The following is a 19,464-nucleotide window of genomic DNA, read 5'->3' as shown; positions in this document are numbered from 1 at the left end:
GAATAATATGCTCTCTCCTGCGATGAAAAACTGTTATAGTGTGTCCTGCTTTGAGCGACACAGGACTAACTTCTCTTCTAATAGTTGGGAAGCCTGCACTTTTAGAAGACTCCAGTGTCTGAACTTGTGAAAATATGTACTTTATAGCTGGCTATGGTGTGTGGGTTTCAAGGGCTCAGAGATTTTGAGCTTGCCAGGCGCAGGGATGAGGAGGAGTGAGACGTGAGCACTTGACCCAAGCTGGCCGGCAAGATTATTTCATAACATACAAGATTATTTTCATACCATGAACATGAATGACATAAATTGGTCCAAACCCTTATTCTTCCGATGGGATGTCTGCTTCCTCCCTGGGCCCCAGCTTAAGGATATCACTAGGAAACTTCCAAGCCTGGTACGGCCCTCGGACTATTACCCATTATTACTCTTCCGTGTGTGTGGTGGTGAAGCTGCAACATGTCCTCCAATGGCGATCAAAAGAGACTTCAGGGCCTTGGGACGGTTGGTAAGGGGATGTGGGGCACAGGTTATTTTTTCCTCTTTCCTTCCAGTTACAGGCAGCGACATTGGAAGAAACATACAGACAGGCCCAGTCTATTAATAGGTGGATCCGTGGCTGGTGTGACCAACAGAATTTTGTTTTTTTTGATAAGGGGATGGCCTACACAGCACCAGGCTTGCCGGCGTCAGATGGGATTCACTTGTCTCAAAGGGGGAAGAAGGTCTTTGCTCACCAGCTATCAGGGCTCCCTGACAGCGCTTAAAACGAGGCTTGAAGGGAGAGGGGGACAATATCAGGCTTGCCCGTGACAAGCTGTGAGATGACACGCCAAGGTTAGAGGGACAGGGTGCTAGCGAGGCCCCACAGGCTGTTGCTCTGAGATGTGCTGGCTACGCTGCAGGACACCTGAAGTCTTCCAGCGATGAGGCAAGAAGGAAACACCAGTGAAATACCTCCAAGGAATGAAAGGGTGATATCACCTAAGAAGGTGATATTTGAAAAGTCATGGCAGTCAGGGGAAGTCCCCAGTGACTGGAAGAAGGGAAATGTGGCACCCATTTTTGAAAAAGGGGGAAAGGGGGAGCCTGGGAAGTCCCCAGCTGTCAGCCTCACCTCTGTGCCTGGGAAGATCCTGGAACGGACTCTCCTTGAAGCTATGCTAAGGCCCGTGGAGGACAGGGAGGTGATTCGAGACAGCCGGCATGGCTTCACCCTGTGCTTTTCCCACATCAGACAGACTCAAAAGGAGGCAGACACGACAGTTTTTCTCCTAAAATCACCGACTGAGAGGGTAGGACTGAATCCCCGTGGGTGGATTTACTCTTAGTCGCTTACAAAGTATTTTCAGTGACTTTCTGGCACACCGTGAAAGTACAGTGGAAAGAGAAAAACCAAAGGCAAAAAAAATACCGGTAGACCGTATAACACACAAAAAGATCATTTAATTTCTACTCATGGCTTTCACCAGGAAGTGAAACTCTAATCAAGTATTTCCAAAGCATCTTAGCCAAACTGGGAATCCCTCCCACAACAGATTCAGTGAGTTCAGCTGAGCCTAAATGGAACCCAGCAGCCGCACCGTGCTGGGAAAGGTCTTGCGCATGCCCATGCACTTCTCCTCATCAATGAAGAGTGTGTTGGCTTTGACGGCCAGGTCATGCTGCAAGACCGACTTGGTATGAACCAGCATTTGCAGGGTGTCCTCGGTGTCTCTCAGGCGCTGCTGGAGGCTCTGGACCGTCTCGTTGATTTTGTGGACCTCGTTGACAAGGCTGGAAAACAGCAAGAAACCCTGGTTAACAGTGCCATCGTGGGGGTGGTTTCTAGCGTGGCATTGCTGAAGGGCCCCTTGGTCACAGGATTTCCCCCTTCAGCGTGCTCAGACTAACTCAGACCCCCCGTTTCTGGCAGACGCATGGGAAAGCTGAGGGCAGAGCTCCTCCAGACCTCAGCGGGGAGGCATGGTTAAGTCTGCTCAAAGGCTTTGGCAATGCGCAGCCGCCTCTCCCAGAGCAGCTCGGGCCAGCAAGAAGAGGGATGAGCAGGTGTGGTTTCCTGTTCCTGCTTGGTTTGGGGGGTTTGTTGGCTCCCCCTCCTGGATTTCCCTGTGCAGGCATCCTCCCCATGCCCACAGATGCACACAAAGAAAACAGGACATCTGGGAGAGGCTAAAAGTGAATGTGAAACAAGGGGAGGATGGAAAAAACCCTTGTTGTACGAGATGCTGCAAAGGCTGTGGGGCTGGGTTTCAATTGCTCTGAAAAGGCTTCAGCTGGAGTCTTGCCCAACGGGCTCCCAGGAGGGGTGAACTTTGGGGTGCCTCAGAGGGGGTGCTGCTGGGCGCTCAGGCCAGCCTACTCCTCCACAGCTCCTCGGCGTGCAATCCCAAACAGACCACTGTGTCCTTGAAAGGATTTCCAGTGTCCTCGGAGAAGGTGAGGACAGCCCTTTCTGCTTCTCCATAGGGGGCACCCTTCCTTGCAGTTCCCCAAAAGGAAGGGCCTAAGGGATCTCAGCAGGATCCTGTTGGAGAGTAAAGGGCTCGTCCTTCAAAACTGAGCACATCCAACTGCCGGGAAGCAGGCTGGAGAGAAGATGGGGCTTACCCAAGCGGGAAGAATCCATCCCCTCATGGGGTGCCATCAGGCTATACCCGGCCATGGTGTACAGCCTCCTTTATGGGCGCAGAGCTCTCCCAGCACCCAAAGGCTGCAATACCTGCTCATTGCTTTTGATTATAGCAGTGCACTTATGGAAGGACTGTTGAAAAAAAAGCCCATGCTTAATTTTTCATGCAGTGCTACTCCCGGGTGCTACCCTCGGGTGCTACCAGCCGTAACTCCTCAAGGAGCCCACCAGACCCACACTCCTGCCTTACCGGAGCTGGGCAGTGTCCCGGCACAGCTCCACGTTTGGTCTGCGTGTGCGCTCGTCCAGCCGGCTCTGAGCCACTTTTAAGGGAGGCCCTTGGTCTTTAATGGCCTTTTGGATGGCTTCGATGGTCTTCTCCACCTGGAAGATTTCCTGCAGCGTCTGGCGTAAAAAAGAAACCCATGCACAAATTAAAAAGTATCTTCTCAAGTGACAACATAATTACCCTTTCCTCTTGTCCATCTGCAGAACAAAACAAGTTCAATAAGCAGACCCTGGGCTCAGACCCCTGTCATTCTGCTACACATCAAGGCGCAGAGCCAAGAGTAATTTTTCTTCAGGGAAAAACCTCTCTTGGCTCTTGCTGTCACATCAGAGGAGGTTTTGGAGCACTGATGGACCTATTGAATTCCCAGCTTCCCAAAATTACCGCTTGCTGGAACTAATCATCCATCAACAGTAACTCAGAGAGGGAAGGTTCTTCATGGATCCTCACTGAAAGACGTGGCATCAGCTCGCAGTGCTGCAAGCCCCGTCTTCCCTCAGTTACTCAATACAGTGTCGGGCACGTTTCAGGAAGCTTTCTATGAGACCCACAGCTCTGAGGCAGGTGTCCATCACTGATTTCCACTGACTCTGCTCGGCAAAGCAAACACACGCATGCCCATGCAGCAGCCCCAGAGCACGGAGAGTGAAAGCACGTCCTTGGAGGAGAAGCAAGCCTGCAACCCCCCCAGCAGGCAGCCCAGCAGAGGCCCAGCAAGGCCGTTCTGGAGGGCAGCCAGCGCTTCTGAAGGAACTACCAGGAGATGCAACCAGCATTGGCATTTTCTGCTGGCAATCCCTGTGCTTCCAGGCTGCCAGTGAGGACGTCCTAGCAAAAACAGATCCCTTGAGATGAAATTACGGTGCCAACTCCTAAGGGTCCCACCTCAGGGGTGTCATTAGGAAGTGACGGTGACACACCGAAAGGGAGGGGTTCCGACTACCTTGGCCAGGTGGGTCCGGATCTTGCTCTTGGCATCGGCTGTCTCGCTGATGCGTTTGGTGAAGGCGATGTTCACCCTGTTGAACTGGCTCCACATCTCGTTTGCCGCCACCACCAGCAGGTTCTCGATGTTGTCCCGCAGCTTGGAGGAGGCCGCCCGTTGGCTCTGTGAGCGGAGGATGTTGTCGTCTGTGATCTTGGCCCAAGAGTCCGGCACCGAGATCCTTCAGGAGGTGAGGGGGAAGAAGAAGCCCCGGTAAGCCCGTAGTGCTGAAGCTGGACGTGGGCAGGCATGAAGCCTGCCTGGGAGCAGCACTGATTAAATGTATCTGAAATCTCCGTCTTTAATTTGAGCATAGGTTGTGGTTTAACTCTGGCCAGCAGCTAGGACCACACAGCCACTCTCAATGGAGGGGAAAGAGAAAGAACAGGACTCACGGGTGGAGATAGAGACAGTTTAATACAACAACAACAGAAAATAGGAATGAGAAGAATAGTACGAGTAAGGGTAAGAATAAAGGTAAGGTTAACAATAACAATAACAGTAAGAATAACAATAAGCAGAGAGAAATGTTCCCACTCAGGCAGCTGTCTCCAGGCGGGATGGACGTGCCTTGACAGTGGGCTGGGGACAAGCAGCTCCCTGCCAGGGAGAGGCACCGTGCATCCCGGGCACAGCTTGCTGCTGGCGTGCCGCCCAGCGTGCACTCACGTGGCATCGACCCGCTCCACCGCTGGGTAGTAGCTGATGCCGTGGGAGGTGCTCCTCAGGTGGTGACACTTGTCATCGATGCGGTGGGCCGCCTGCTTGTGGGCCAGGTCCCTCTCCAGCTCGTGCTGGGCCGCCCTGTTGGACCTTCAACATGCAAACAACAGCCATCGCTGGGGATGTTCAGGTGGAAGGGCTTCCTCCCCGCTCCAGTTCCCCGCAGCTCCCTCCCACGCAGCTCTGTCATCCCATGAGCATCACTGCCCACTTCCCGGGGAGCCCGCCTGGCTTTTCCATCTGCAGGGTGTGGGGAGAGGTCGGGGTCTGCTAGGGGTCCACATCACAACTGCAAATGCACATCAGCCCTAGGGCATGACATAAGGAGCTCCTCCTTACGTGAGCTGGGCTTTGGCTTCATCCAGGTACCGCTGCATCTTCTCCTGGCACGACCTGATGACATTGACTTCCTGGGTAAAGGACACATGGCCCCATCATCAGTGTCTGTACTCAGTTGTCCTGATGCCACTCGTCCCCTCAGACCTCCCCAACCAAGCACACAGCAAGAACTTGCCTGCTTGTCTTTCTGCCCAGAGTAAACAGGCAGGGAGTGGAGAAAGTGCCCCCAAACTGCGTGCATGTCTTTAGTGCACTACTCCCTGAAGAGGGACACAGAACCCCCACACGCTACACAAACACGCAGCTGCTCTTCAGCTATTCCATCCTCTGTACGGCCAAGTCATACCCACATGGCGTGGGCATGCTGCTGCCTGGGGGAACACCATCCCCTGGCCCAGCAGGTTTTGGGGGGTTGAAGAGCTGAGCACCTCCCCAGCAGTAAGGAGCCAGGTAGGGAAGAAGGCTGCAAAGCCTCTGTAGGGCAGTTTAGGTAAAACTGGCTTTAACACATGATCTGGGTGGCCCAACTTACCGTGAAGAGCTCTTTCTCCACATCATCATGGACGAGGTCAATGCCCATCCTCTTCTCCCGCTGAAGCAAGCACTGCTGAGCGACCTGTTGGGGACATGCCATCACTGTCGGTGCAGGGGCAGGATTCTCTATAGAGAGAGTCCCCATCTCAAGAAATGGAAGAAAAGAAATTCTAGGCGGGCACAGAGGGGACACCAGGGGAACAAAGTGCCCAGGGCGGCTGCTTCAGCTGACAACAAGAAACCGAACTGCACCATACACATCAAATCAACATGAGGGAGCACACATGTCCCGGCTGCAACCAGAGCTGTGGCACAGGCACCTGTGTCAGCCTTGATGCTGACCTCCCCAGGGTGTTGTAGGAAGACATGGGCTTCTGTCTCCCACTCCAGGAATTTGGATGTTCCGCCTACACAAATATTTGGTTAAGCAAATGGAGTTGTGATGAGCTCATAACGGGCTGATAGGGGATGCAGCAGATGGGAAGACATTGCAAACTTAACTTATGGTCTCTTCATAAAAACTCTCTAGGTCTTGCGGAGCTGCAGTGGAACTTAGTTAGACATTTGAATGGCTGCAGTTGTTCCAGCAGTAGGCTACAGCTTGCAGCCCACTGGACAGAGTGCTTACCTGGAGAGGGGCCTCCGTCTCGGCCAAGGCTCTTTCTAGTCTCTTCTTCATGTCTGTGAGCGTGTTGGTCTCCCCGATCATCTCATCCAGCTCACGGCAGAGCTCCCCTTTCCAAAACTCAATAGCATTCACACGTCCTCCCAGGCTTTTGGTGCTTTCTTCTTGTGTTTTCTTTGTCTGCTGGTATTTATCCCCAATCATGCGGGTGGTATCAACTCTCAGAGCCTCCGCATTGTGCCAGGAAGTCTCTGACTCTTTGTACTTGGTCAGGTTGGACCTGTACCAGTCATCAGGGGTGTAGCGGGTGAAGAGGGTTGTTCTGTTGGAAATGTAAGGGAGCTTCTCGCTGGTGGTCATCCCCTGGGAAGTTTTGGAAAAGGGAGCCAAAGTTGGTTTGATGGCATCTCTTTTAGAGTAGGTGCTGGGCATCCAGGGGAGGCTGGAGCTCTGAGGCAACGGGTAGTACGGGAAACGGTCTTTATAGCTGGCAGTCATGGTGTTGATGGCAGGCAGAACCTTGGCATGTCTTGCCGTTAAGGGAAAGCCGACAGCCTCCATTCCTGACCACTGCTCTTCAAGTACTTGTCCTGCACAGAGGAGGAGATAGAAGACAACTTCCCTCAGTCAGCTCCTGCACTTGCCTTCCTTCTTACAGCAACACATGCAGCTTCTAACACAAACAGCAATGCACACAGCACCCACAGGTCACCTGTACAGGCCTAAAACTCTTGAAAGCAAATGCCTTCTCACAGCACCCCAAGCATTTGTATCCGGAAAGGGATTTGAATTTGTTTAGTATCTAGCCTCAAGTATTGAAATGCGGAGAAAAGCAAAGCATGGCTGCTCAGGAGAATGACAGATATTAGCCTTCATTCTCCTCAAATCTGTCAATCCCGTGAAAGTGTAGCTGGTGATTGTCTTGTGTTCATTGGCTTCTTTTGGTTGGCGTATGTGCTGATCTTCTAGTACTCCAGATGTCCTTTTCTCTTTCAAAGTGCCCTTTCCAGCCCCGATAGCTGCGCCCCTTTGGACCAACCCAGTGTGACTGGTGGGTCAGGGACTCAATCCTCACCCCCCACCTTCACTTGCATTGATGCTTTGCAGATCTATATCCAAATTTGACCCCCCTCCAGCTATTTCAGTCTCAAGAGAACAGCCCTCTCTTGACTTGCAAAGGAAGAAAAATGCCTACGCCTCACCTGACGTAAAATCGATGCACTTGGAAAGGAGAAATCCCAGACAGTCTTTTCAGAGGGGTGTGTAAACAGCAGCCTTGCAGGAGCCCTAGGAGGAATGGCCACACGTGAAGATTTTGCTACCGAGAACTGCATACGGCATTGTGGGTGCTACTGCTCTTTTCAGATTCAGGGTATCAGTCAGTTGTTGTCAGAAACATCATGCAGAGGGCCAGCAAATGTCCCTAACACACCGCATCTGAGGCCAAACCCTCAGGAGGGGACTCAGGAGGTACCCCATCCCCTCCCCACGGCTCCCAGCCTGGCTCAGAGCCCAGTGAAAGGTGAGGACACTGGTGTGCTGCAACAAGATGCCTGGGTGGGAGTGGGGTTTGACTCAAAGCATGTGCTCAATCCCATCTGTTACAGCATGAAAGCCACTTGAGTCCTTCAAAAATGGGAAGTTTGCATAAAAAATACTTTCCCATAATGGTACATACTCACCTGAAACCTCCAGAGGCTTGGGAGTGCCCGGGAGGGCGGCTACTCCCTGCTGTGCTGTGGGGTTCGGTGGCAGCACTGCCAGACACTGCAGCGTCCCCAGTGCCCTGTGTGACACAGAACCAGGGCAGCGTTGCCAGGGGCGCAGGGCGCTCAGGGACCGGGTTCTGCCCGGGCAGCTCCCTGCAGCCGCTATGGCAACCTGATGCAGCCCTTTGGTGCCCGGTGCTCTTGATGGGCAACCCGGGGCCACCCGTGGGCAGCTCAGTGCAGACTCTGGGCAACCAGACTGCCTTTGCTGGGACAATTGATCCCGTCCCTGGACAGCTCCCTCTGCCATCCATGGGCAACCCAGTACAGCCTTTGGGCGTCTGCTCCGGCCAATCAAGGGGACTTGTCTCCAACTTTTAATAACACCCATCAGGCCAACTGTCAGCACCCCTGTGCCCCATTGTCCCCAGAAGAAACATTTTCATTTCCTTCATGTTACCACTTGAGGTTAACTGTGAGCTATGTATATGGCTCATCAAATACTCAGGCTGATACAGCTGTCTTCTCATTGCCGCCTTTGGTTTCCTCCCGTTTTCCCAGCTATTGCAGCTGCGCACTGAGACCGGACCAAATGTTTTACAGCTTCTCAGGAGTGCACTGACACCCTGCCCCACCGCTCCTCCTTTCTGTGCACACGTACACACGGAGCCGGCCTCCATGAGAAAGCAATGCCTCTGCTGCCAAAGATCTGAGATAGAGAAGAACTCCAACTGTTTTCTGTATACAAAGGTTAGCACACTTTGATTTCACTTTAAATACATGTCTTGCTTTAGTCGGGTTAAAATCGACTTCATGGCACAGGGAAACCAGTCAAATTCACAAGCTACGGGACTGTCGTGGTTTAGGCCAAAATCCACTACTGGGGACCTGAGGCACCCCAGATGGCACCGACAGATGCTCCCCTCTTCCCCTCTTCAAAGAGAGAGGCAGAGGAGGAAAAAGAGACTTATGAGTTTAGAAGGAACTAAAGTACTTTAATGAAGTATTAATAATAAAAGAAAAGAAAAAATGAAAAATAGACACAAAACCCTATCAAGCTCCCGAGATGACAATGACGTCACCGGCTGGCACTGGGGCAGTCCCAGGCTGGACGCAGTGACGGACGGGAACTGGATTCTGGATCTGGATTCAGGATCGGGATCACAGGCAGATGAACAGAGTCCTCCTCAGACGTCGGCCGTTGAAGGAAGAGCTGACCCTTTGATCCCTCAGCTTTTATACTGAGCATGAGGCAGATGGGATGGAATACCCTGTTGGTGAGTTTTGGGTCACCTGTCCTGTCCGCTCCTCCCTGCAGGTGGGACTCCACTATGCTTTTCCGCTTCTGACCCTCCAACGGGGCAAATAACAAAGTTGGTTGGCCTTGGGGGTTATAGCAATAAGTATAAGCAGGAGCCTCTCTGCATACCATGTCTGGGCATCAGCTACAAACAAGTGGTCTTATCACTCTGAGAGAGTGAACGCTGTCTGCACAATATGCAGTTAATTTCAGTAGTTAGAAGAGGCCCAGCTAACAAGCGAAGTTACTGAACAAAATTGGTTCTGTTTTACCTCAAACCAGGACATTCCACCCCTTATTCCATACCATTTGCATCTTGCTCAGATTACTATTACTTTTATCTATCAAATTTACACACACACAGATTATATATATGAGATGGATACATGCAGGTCACTCATCTATGGTTTACATTTACCTACAAAAGTTATATGCAAAAGTCCATTTAGTTCATGATTGCAGGATCTTATCTCAGGGCAGGAAAGATGGTACGAAATTCACTCTGGTTTGTGCCCACGGATAGCATGTTCATCTTGAAGAGCTTGCTGGATGCCACTTGATGAAGCTATCTCAGGTTTCATCACCTCTCTATTATCCTGAAAAGCACGTATGGAACACTGTTAGTATTATGTAGTGATCAGCATCATACTGCTCAGGATTGAGTATTCTCACCAAGGGTTAAATTCCCTTGAGGTACACATTGAACTTCTCCATCCTTCAGCATCACCCACCAAGTACATCCAGGTCCTTGAGCAAAAACAGTCCCACAAATGGGTTTGCTTTTGCCTGAAGCAGGAAAAACCCAAACAGCTTTCCCTAACAAATTCCTTCCATGCACCACAGGGACTTGATCCCCTTCTACAGTATGTAAAAGGTCTGATTGAGCAGGACCAGCTCGATTGATGGATCCCCTGGTGTTAACTAGCCGGGTAGCTTGCTCTAAATGCTTGTCCCAATTTTTAAAAGTTCCACCCCTCCTATTACTTTTAGGGTGGTTTTTAACAGTCCATTGTATCGCTCAATCTTCCCAGAAGCTGGTGCATGATAGGGGATAGGATATATCCACTCTACGCCATCTTCTTTTGCCCAATTACTTATAAGATTGTTTTCAAAATGAGTCCCGTTGTCTGACTCAATTCTTTCTGGGCCGCCATGTCGCCACACGACTTGCTTTTCAAGGCCCAGGATAGTATTCCGGGCAGTGGCATGGGGTACGGCAGAGCTTTCCAACCATCCGGTGCTTGCTTCCACCATTGTAAGCACATAGCGCTTACCCTGGCGAGTTTGAGGGAGCGTGATGTAATCAGTTTGCCAAGCCTCCCCATACTTATATTTCAGCCACTGTCCCCCATACCACAAAGGTTTTAACCATTTAGCTTGCTTGATTTCGGCGCATGTTTCACAGTCGCGGATAACCTGCGCAATAGTGTCCATGGTTAAATCCACCCCTCGGTCATGGGCCCATTTATATGTTGCATCCCTTCCTTGATGACCGGAAGTGTCACGGGCCCACTGAGCTAAGAATAGTTCACCTTTATGTTCCCAGTCCAAGTCTGTCTGGAAAATTTGAGCAGCCTGATCCGCTTGCTGATTGTTTTGATGTTCCTCGGTGGCCCGACTCATGGGTACGTGGGCATCTACGTGATGTACCTTTACGACTAGGTTCGCTAGCCGCTCAGCAATGTCTTGCCACAGCTCAGCAGCCCAGACGGGTTTATCTCTGCGCTGCCAGTTGCTCTGCTTCCACTGCTTTACCCACCCCCACAGAGCATTTGCCACCATCCATGAGTCAGTATAGAGATAGAGTATTGGACACTTTTCTCGTTCAGCAACATCTAACGCCAGCTGGATGGCTTTTACCTCTGCAAATTGACTCGATTCACCTTGTCCTTCAGCAGCTTCCGTGACTTGTCGTGTAGGACTCCACACAGCAGCTTTCCACCTTCCATGTTTTCCTAGAATACGACAAGACCCATCAGTAAACAAGGCATACTGTTTCTCATTATCTGACAGTTCATTATATGGTGCAGCTTCCTCAGCACGTGTCACCACCTCCTCTAGTGCCTTCCCCAAGTCTTTGCCTTCGGGCCAATTTGTGATGACTTCTACGATTCCTGGGCCATCTGGCTTTCCTATTCGAGCTCACTGCGTGATTAAGGCAACCCACTTACTCCAGGTAGCATCGGCGGCATGATGAGTAGAAGGAACTTTACCCTTGAACATCCAGCCCAGTACTGGTAATCGGGGCGCCAGGAGGAGCTGTGCCTCAGTACCAATTACTTCTGAAGCAGCTCTAACTCCTTCATATGCTGCCAAGATTTCTTTCTCAGTTGGAGCATAGTTGGCCTCGGAGCCTTTATATCCTCCACTCCAGAATCCTAGGGGTCGACCTCGAGTCTCCCCTGGTGCTTTCTGCCAGAGGCTCCAGGTAGGGCCATTGTCCCCGGCTGCAGTGTAGAGCGCATTTCTAATGTCCCGTCCAGTTTGGACTGCTCCAAGGGCTACTGCATGCACAATCTCTTGTTTAATTTGCTCAAAGGCTTGTCATTGCTCAGGGCCCCACAGAAACTCATTTTTCTTTCGAGCCACTTCATAGAGAGGTTTCACAATCTGGCTATAACCTGGAATATGCATTCTCCAGAAACCCACAACACCTAAAAAGGCTTGTCTTTCCTTTTTGTTAGTAGGTGGGGACATAGATGTTATTCCGTTAATCATATCCGTTGGGATCTGGTGACGGCCATCTTGCCACTTAATTCCCAAGAACTGGAGTTCTCGTGCAGGTCCCTTGACCTTACCTCCTTTAATGGCAAAACCTGCTTTCAGAAGAATCTTAATTATTTTCCTACCTTTGTGGAAAACTTCTTCCACCGAATTACCCCACACAATGATGTCATCGATGTATTGTAGGTGTTCTGGAGCTCCACCCTTCTCCAGTGCGGTCTGGATCAGTCCATGGCAAACAGTAGGGCTGTGTTTCCACCCCTGGGGCAGTCGATTCCAGGTGTACTGGACACCCCTCCAGGTGAAAGCAAACTGTGGCCTGCACTCTGCTGCTAAAGGAATAGAGAAAAAGGCATTAGCAATGTCAATTGTAGCATACCATTGGGCTGCCTTTGACTCCAGTTCATACTGAAGTTGTAGCATGTCTGGCACAGCAGCACTCAGTGGTGGTGTGACTTCATTCAGGCCACGACAGTCTACTGTTAATCTCCAGTCCCCCGTCAGACTTTCGCACTGGCCATAGAGGGCTGTTAAAGGGTGAGCGAGTTTTGCTGATCACTCCTTGGCTCTCTAGCCGGCGAATCAGGGGATGGATGGGAATCAGGGAGTCTCGGTTGGTGCGATACTGTCGTCGATGCACCGTGGCAGTAGCAATTGGCACCTGCTGATCTTCAACCCTCAGCAGTCCCACAACAGAAGGGTCATCTGAAAGACCGGGTAAGGTAGACAGCTGTGTAACATCCTCAGTGTCTACAGCTGCTATACCAAAAGCCCACCGATACCCTTTTTGGTCTTTAAAACACCCTCTCTTGAGGTAGTCTATGCCAAGGATGCACGGAGCATCTGGACCAGTAACAATGGGGTGTTTCTCCCATTTATTCCCAGGTAGGCTCACTTCAGCCTCTAATACAGTCAGTTCTTGAGATCCGCCTGTCACTCCAGACATGGTGACAGTTTCTGTCCCTTTATGATTCAAGGGCAATAGGGTACACTGTGCACCAGTGTCCACCAGGGCTTTATACTTTTGTGGCTCTGATGTGCCAGGCCATCGAATCCACACAGTCCAATAAATTCGGTTGTCCCTCTCCTCCTCCTGGCCGGAGGCAGGGCACCTCTAACGTTGACCGTAGTACCTACGATTATCAGATCGGTTCCTACCTGGTCCGTAGGATCGCCTACCGTAGGTCAGAGCAGCCTTCCTCCTGTAAGAATCCTTTCTTCTATCTGCTTCATTTTGCAACTCAAGCACCCGTGCCTGTAGGGCTGACGTAGGTTCTTCATCCCGTTTCTTCATGTCTTCTCCATATTCACAGAGGCAAAACCACAGGATATCTCGTATCGGGTTTGATTTCTCTTGAGTCAGAGGGTGTTTTTTCTCTTGAGTAGGAGGGCGTTTCTTCTTAGCAGCTGCAACATGGGTCTGTGCAGGGAAAGAATGAGTTTTTCCTCCACCTTGGTTAGTTTATCAAACAGTTTATCAGTTTGCTCAACTCATCGGTTTGCTCATCAGTTTGCAGAAGGAGAGAACTCAAGGGATAAGGGGGAGTGGAGTCAGATCCCTCCTCGGAGAGGCAAGCGAAACCCCTCACAGCCCCCCTCACCATCCCAATTGCCCTTGCATAATAGGTATGGGGCTTTGGAAATCGAAGACCAGGCGATTGAGGATGGAAAGGATGATCCCTCCAGTGAGATGCCCAGTGCTGGGCACCCACCCCCACGCCTCAGGACTTCCTCAACCAAGAAAGAAAGCAAGGTAATTGTAGTAGGTGACTCCCTTCTGAGGGGAACAGAGGGCCCTATCTGTAGACCGGAGACATCCCACAGGGAAGTCAGCTGCCTGCCTGGCGCCAGAATTAAGGACATACAGAGAAAACTCCCTTCCCTGGTTAAGACATCAGCTTACTACCCACTATTGATATTTCAGGTAGGTGGTGATGAGGAAGGTACCAGAAGGAGGCAGTTGGCTTTCTGGGCTGTGAGCGCACATTGCCGCCTCATGCTAAGCAGGTTCCCACCAGCCAGCACCCCCAAGTCCTTCTCGGCGAGGCTGCTCTCAATCCATTCTCCACCCAGCCTGTATTTGTGCATGGGATTGCCCTGATCCACGTGCAGGACCTTGCACTTGGCCTTGTTGTACATCACGAGCTCGGCACGGGCCCGCCTCTCCAGCCTGTCCAGGTCCCTCTGGATGGCATCCCTTCCCTCCAGCGTGTCGACTGCAACACGCAGCTGGGTGCCATTGGCAAACTTGCCGAGGGTGCGCTCCATCCCAACACCCATGTCACCGGCAAAGACGCTAAACAGCGCCAGTCCCAATAGCGACGCCTGAAGAATGCCGCTCCTCACTGGTCTCTACTTGGACATTGATCAGTTGACCGCAACTCTTTGAGTGCAGCCACCCAGCCAATTCCTTCTCCACCGAGTAGTCCATCCGTGGAACCCATGTCTCTCCAACTGGGAGACGTGAACGTTGTGTGTGACAGCGTCAAATCCTTTCCGGGTAGGTGATAGTTGCTCTTCCCTTATCCACCAACGCTGTAATGCTACATTCACCGGTCTGTTCTCTCAAGCACTAGAGAAAACGTGGGCCCATTGCTGAACCCCAAACAAGACGCAGTGCCCAGATGAGGCCTGATGGGTGCTGAGCAGAGGTGATCAGCCTTGTGCCCTCTGGCTAGGGGAGAAAAATTGGAAAAACTCCCTGCAAGAGAGCCAAGTGCTGCCCCTGACTCCCCGTGGGGGGAACCAGGGGAGCCCAAGAGGGCTGGCCAGCAGTGCTGAAGCGTGGGGAGAGACTGTGAGACTTTGCTTGCTGGCTTGTTTTTCTTGTCTTTGTTGGTTGCTTTGTGACCACGTGCACAGCAGGTTATAACTATACCATCAAATTAGAGGACAGCTTCTCATAGTGCAAGGCATTCGCTCTTTTTTCTATATGTTTCCCCATGCGGAAACGTATATCACGTTAGAACGTGAGGCAACATATGTTAGAATGTCAGACTCAAATAAAGAACCTGGGGATATAGAAACAGGTAGAGGCCATGCTTTGCTTCCAGACTCCCTATAGCACACTGTATTCATTTAGAAATGGAATGATTTTAACTCCTGAATAGCAATGTGCCCCCTAAACCGCACTGTGAGCGAGGAGAAGGGCCATGCAATATGGTAAGTAATCTTATCCTTGAATTGTTTTGATCAAGTTGCATCACTGGTCTCCACGCAGAGTTTGTGAGCATTCCCTGGGGTATTCAGGGCATCCCAGATAAAATCCTCTGTTGTAAACAGGAGCAACAAATCTCAAAAATTTTGCAAAGTTCAAAGCAAGGCGGGGAGGAAGATTTTTATTTCAAAATAGAATTGATTTCACCCATTCCCGTGTATGGTGTCATAGGCGCATATTTCTCAGCAGCTGAACATGTCTTTCCACCCAGTCTGGAAAAGAATTCCTGGAGGTGAGGCAGAGGACGAGAGGCACAGCCTTTGGAGGCCTCTTCCCCTCTTTCTATTTGTCCTTAGGCGCTGGTTCTTCGATGTGCTGTGGGAGGAAGCAGGGGAGCCCAAAGGGCTGGCCAACAGTCCTGGAGTACGTGGACAGCCTGTGGGACGTTGTCCTGCAGCCTCCCAGGGAGGCATGGGACATTATCAAATGAACCCTCTTGCTGTATGTGCCTGGAGATATGTACCACGGCCACCGGAACCTGACGGGACCCTGGGAAGACACAGCCAAGACCTCACTGACTGGCATGAAACACTGACGCCGAGCACGGGACCAGAGGTGGCAGACGGAATGAGCAGTGGCGTTGCGGTAACCCCCGAGGCATGTGCTGGGTCCGCAGCACTGCCAGGGCAAGCGCCGTGGGCAAGGACAGCCCATTGCCATGTCCCCGAGGAAGGGACAGTGACATCACTGAGCGATGGGTTCTGCTTTTCCCCGGCCCTGCCAGGTTCAGGCAGCCGGGGCAGCCCACCATGTGCTGGAGCTGGAGGGCATCCATGCTCCTGGGGGGTGGGAGGGCAGCCCTGTTGCCTCCCGGGGAGGGTCTCCTGCACCCAGCCCAGCCCCCTCCAGAAGCCCTGCCACACACAACGTGGGCCAGCTCCCCAGCACCCCCACAGCTGCCCTTGCTGGGGATGCCGGCAGCTCCGCCTCTGCCCCCATTCCCATCCCAGAGGAGCAAGAAGAGCTGCAGGAGGAGCCAGAGGACACTGCGCCAGGTCCCTCCACTTCCAGCCAGGGCAGGGAACGCTCCCCTGGGGAGACACAGCGACCCGCAAAGAGGAGGGCTGGCAGCCCTGAGGACTCTTCACCACCCAACAAGAGGCCAGCCCACCAGCAACGCTAGAAGAACGACCCAGGAGCTGCTGAAACCAGGGCTGGGCCATCATCTAGGGCATGTGCCAGCCCCCAGGAAGATCAGAAGCCTCTCCTTAGTAGTCTGGATGTAGTGATCAGAGAGAGGAATAAAGGCACGAAAGCTCCAGAAACAGTCTCCGTGTTCCTAACAATGCAGGTGGCGTTGCTATCCTCACCCGTGCTGTCTTTTCCCGGTGCTATACCCGCTGTTTCCTCTCTGTGTTCTTAGAAGAGCAGCACGGGGCTTCCCCCTCTGGTCTGGCACAACCTCGTTACCCTGCTTGGACTACCCCAGGGTAGTTACTCCCCTGTTACTCTCAGAGTGCATCTCTCCCCAGAGCACAGCCCCCTGGGTCTTGGCCCTCTGCTCTTGCAGGGCCCATTTCCCTTGAGCACAGTGCCATGGCACCCGGCCCCGTGCTCTTACAGTGGCCCTACTTGAATTCCATCTCATGGAATTTTCTGGGTTGTTTTTTTTTTTTTTTTCAAGTGAGTCTGCCAGTCTGAGGAAATGAAAATGCAAGTTTTCTAGTAGGGTATATTCAGACTACCCATGCATGTTTGATTAATTGTGATGAGTTGCTTTCTCTTACTATGGAGTGGTAACAACAGTATTAGTTCATTTACTTATTTCAATGTGAAAATTGCATAAAGTTTTCAAGATAAATGGGAGACAAAGGCTGTCAAGTAAAGTAGGTCTAGAGACACTCATCTTTCTTTTTTTCTATTAGGAAATAACTGTTATGTGGTCACAAACCAGTTTGGGCTACTTGCCATCAGTGCTAAACATTCCAAACTCGATCACAGCTGATTATCACATCTCAGAATTTGGATCCAAGATCCCAGAGTGACCGAGGTTGGCAGAGACCTCCGGTCATTGCGTACTCCAACCCTCTGCTCAAGCAGGGTCACCTACAACAGGTTGCCCAGGACGTTGTGACTTTAAACTACTCTTTCGAGCTGTTCACTTTCAGTGGTAGACAACACAGACCTCCTGTGCCCTGAGGGCTGTTTCAAGTCTAATTTGTAGGTGGCCACTGGGTGTCACTGTTGCTGCTCTTCAGAGAGACCTGTTCCCCTCACTCTCAAAAGAGGAGGCCTGAGGATTAATTTGGGGAAAAGAGGAACTCGCATTGATTTCGAGGTCTGCTTTTTCCTTTTTGCAGCGTGGAAAAGAGTAAGACAGAGAGACAAGACAGCACTGACCGATATCAGTAAAGGAGAAGAGCCACAGTAACTGCGATGTCGTTTCCATAGATAGTCTGCAAGGTCCGATCTGTATAGGTAAACGGAACTGCTCTGGGACGATATTGACAAAATTATGACAAAGTTTTCCATTAAGGAACAAATGTCCATTTAAGTTAAATCGAAAGTTGGTTTGATTGTTAAGGGAATAAAGGAGGACGCTGTCACGTTGCAGTTCTTAAAATAAAGACAGAGTTTGGCGTAAAAAAGAGATGCAGTGAAAATCCCCAAACTGTAAAGCAGCGGTAAACTTCCAACTCTGTACACGTTCATTAATGAAGGAGTGTTTGCTGTCCCCAACAAGCACAGCAAGTGGCCTGTGGACCTTGAAAGGCTGATCTATTTCATCCTGCTGTCAGAATTAAGTGTGGACTCATCTTGGCTTGCAAATAAGCCTCCGATACTACAACATAAGCACGTGGGCTTCCAATCCTTACCTTTAGGCTCATCTGTATTGGCAGGCTCTTCACCTGCTCAGAGGCACACTGACTTTCACAGGACTCGGTTCAACAATCTGTTTGTGTGGAAACGCCCCAGGTTCAAAATACATAGTGTAGGTCAGGAAGAATGCAATATCCTTTGCGCCTGAGAAATCAAATCAACTGTGTAGGCCATAAATATCTGTGAAACAGACACAAAGTGTTTCTAAAAATGGATGTGGTTCGACTGTGTTTAATGCACCTTGTGCTTAAGCATCTTTTGTCCGAAATAAGAACTTTCTATAGGAGCTTTTTTTCTTGCTAGGAGCAAACTTTTAGCAGAGAAGATCAACACTATAATTGTGTCCTGTGTTTTAGATCAAAGACTTGAAATTCGTGTATAACTAACATTATCCATTTGCAAGGTATTAAGTTGTTTGTAGGCTTCAGTGACCTGGCTTTTTCTGGATCATTTCTATTTTTAATGTTTTCCTCTTCCTTTCATTTTCCCTAGTCTTGCTTTTATTACCGACATACCTGTAGAAGCTTTTCTTGTTGCCCTTGACCTCTCTGGCAAGATTTAATTCTTTCAGGCCTTTAGCTTTCCTAACCTGGTCCCTGGCTGCTTGAAGGACCCTCTCCTGGATCTACTCTAGAAGGGCCTTCTCCTGGATCTCCTTCAGAACTCCCTCCCAAGCTGTCTTGGGACAGCTGGTCCTTGTCGTGAGCGACAGGGGAACGATCTGACTGCTTTCTCTTCTTCCTGGTTACTGGGGCAGCTTGTACCGATTTTGATGGAGATTGAGTAGTTTTGGTACTGCTCGTAGTGGCTGGAGTAGCTTGTGCCGGGACAGGCGGCGGCGTGGCTTGTGCCGCTGCAGGGCGGGGGCAGGGCTTGCGCCGGGACGGGCGGCGGAGGCGCCTGTGCCGTTGCGGTGTGTGTGTGGGGGGGGTCAGCTGCCGGTGGTACCGGTGCCGCTGCAGGCGGCGGAGGCGCCTGTGCCGTTGCGGTGTGTGTGTGTGGGGGGGGTCGGCTGCCGGTGGTACCGGTGCCGCTGCAGGCGGCGGAGGCGCCTGTGCCGTTGCGGTGTGTGGGGGGGGGGGGGGGGGGGGTCGGCTGCCGGTGGTACCGGTGCCGCTGCAGGCGGCGGCGGCGCGGCGGTGCAGGCGCCTGTGCCGTTGCGGTGGGGGGGGCGGCTGCGGCCGGGCCGGGCGGGGCCGCGGTTTGCGCCGCTGCAGATCGCCGAGCGGCTGCGCGGGTCTGAGTGGCGGCAGCGCCCGGTCCCCCTACTGCTCTCCCTGCACCGGTGTTTCACATGAAACCACCCCTGCATCACATTCAGGAAAACTGACAACAAAAGCACGGTCTTAACAGGGCACCAATCCTTATCCTCAGAGCCCAGAAGGTTGCCGTGCCCCACCTCTGATGGTGTCACATTAGCATAATTATCAAAGGGCGAAGTAAACATTCCCCAGGTAGAACCGAAAGTATAATTAATAACAGAGTCCATCACGAGAGGCCCGAGATATACAGGTAGAGCCCTTACCCAACTCATCATGTTATACATAGGAATTGCGAACCACACCAAAAC

At 51.5% G+C, this 19,464-nt stretch overlaps 1 protein-coding gene across 1 annotated transcript; it reads right to left on the bottom strand.

Annotated features, from left to right (window-relative positions):
• Nucleotides 1-1,556: 1,556 nt before the first annotated feature.
• On the bottom strand, nucleotides 1,557-6,685 carry LOC309683162 (tektin-3-like; the record flags this gene model as incomplete). The annotated part of the gene is made up of 7 exons (XM_082497363.1): nucleotides 1,557-1,773; nucleotides 2,880-3,034; nucleotides 3,862-4,084; nucleotides 4,573-4,716; nucleotides 4,966-5,036; nucleotides 5,498-5,581; nucleotides 6,128-6,685. The coding sequence occupies 7 exons, from the start codon at nucleotides 6,683-6,685 to the stop codon at nucleotides 1,557-1,559; spliced, it is 1,452 nt and encodes a 483-aa protein (XP_082353489.1).
• Nucleotides 6,686-19,464: the final 12,779 nt, after the last annotated feature.

This window comes from Vanellus vanellus, assembly GCF_965231255.1.
Source record: "Vanellus vanellus genome assembly, chromosome: Z".
Taxonomy (NCBI): Eukaryota; Metazoa; Chordata; class Aves; order Charadriiformes; family Charadriidae; genus Vanellus; species Vanellus vanellus.
Note: the sequence above shows the minus strand (reverse complement) of the source record. Positions and strands in the feature narration are given on the sequence as shown.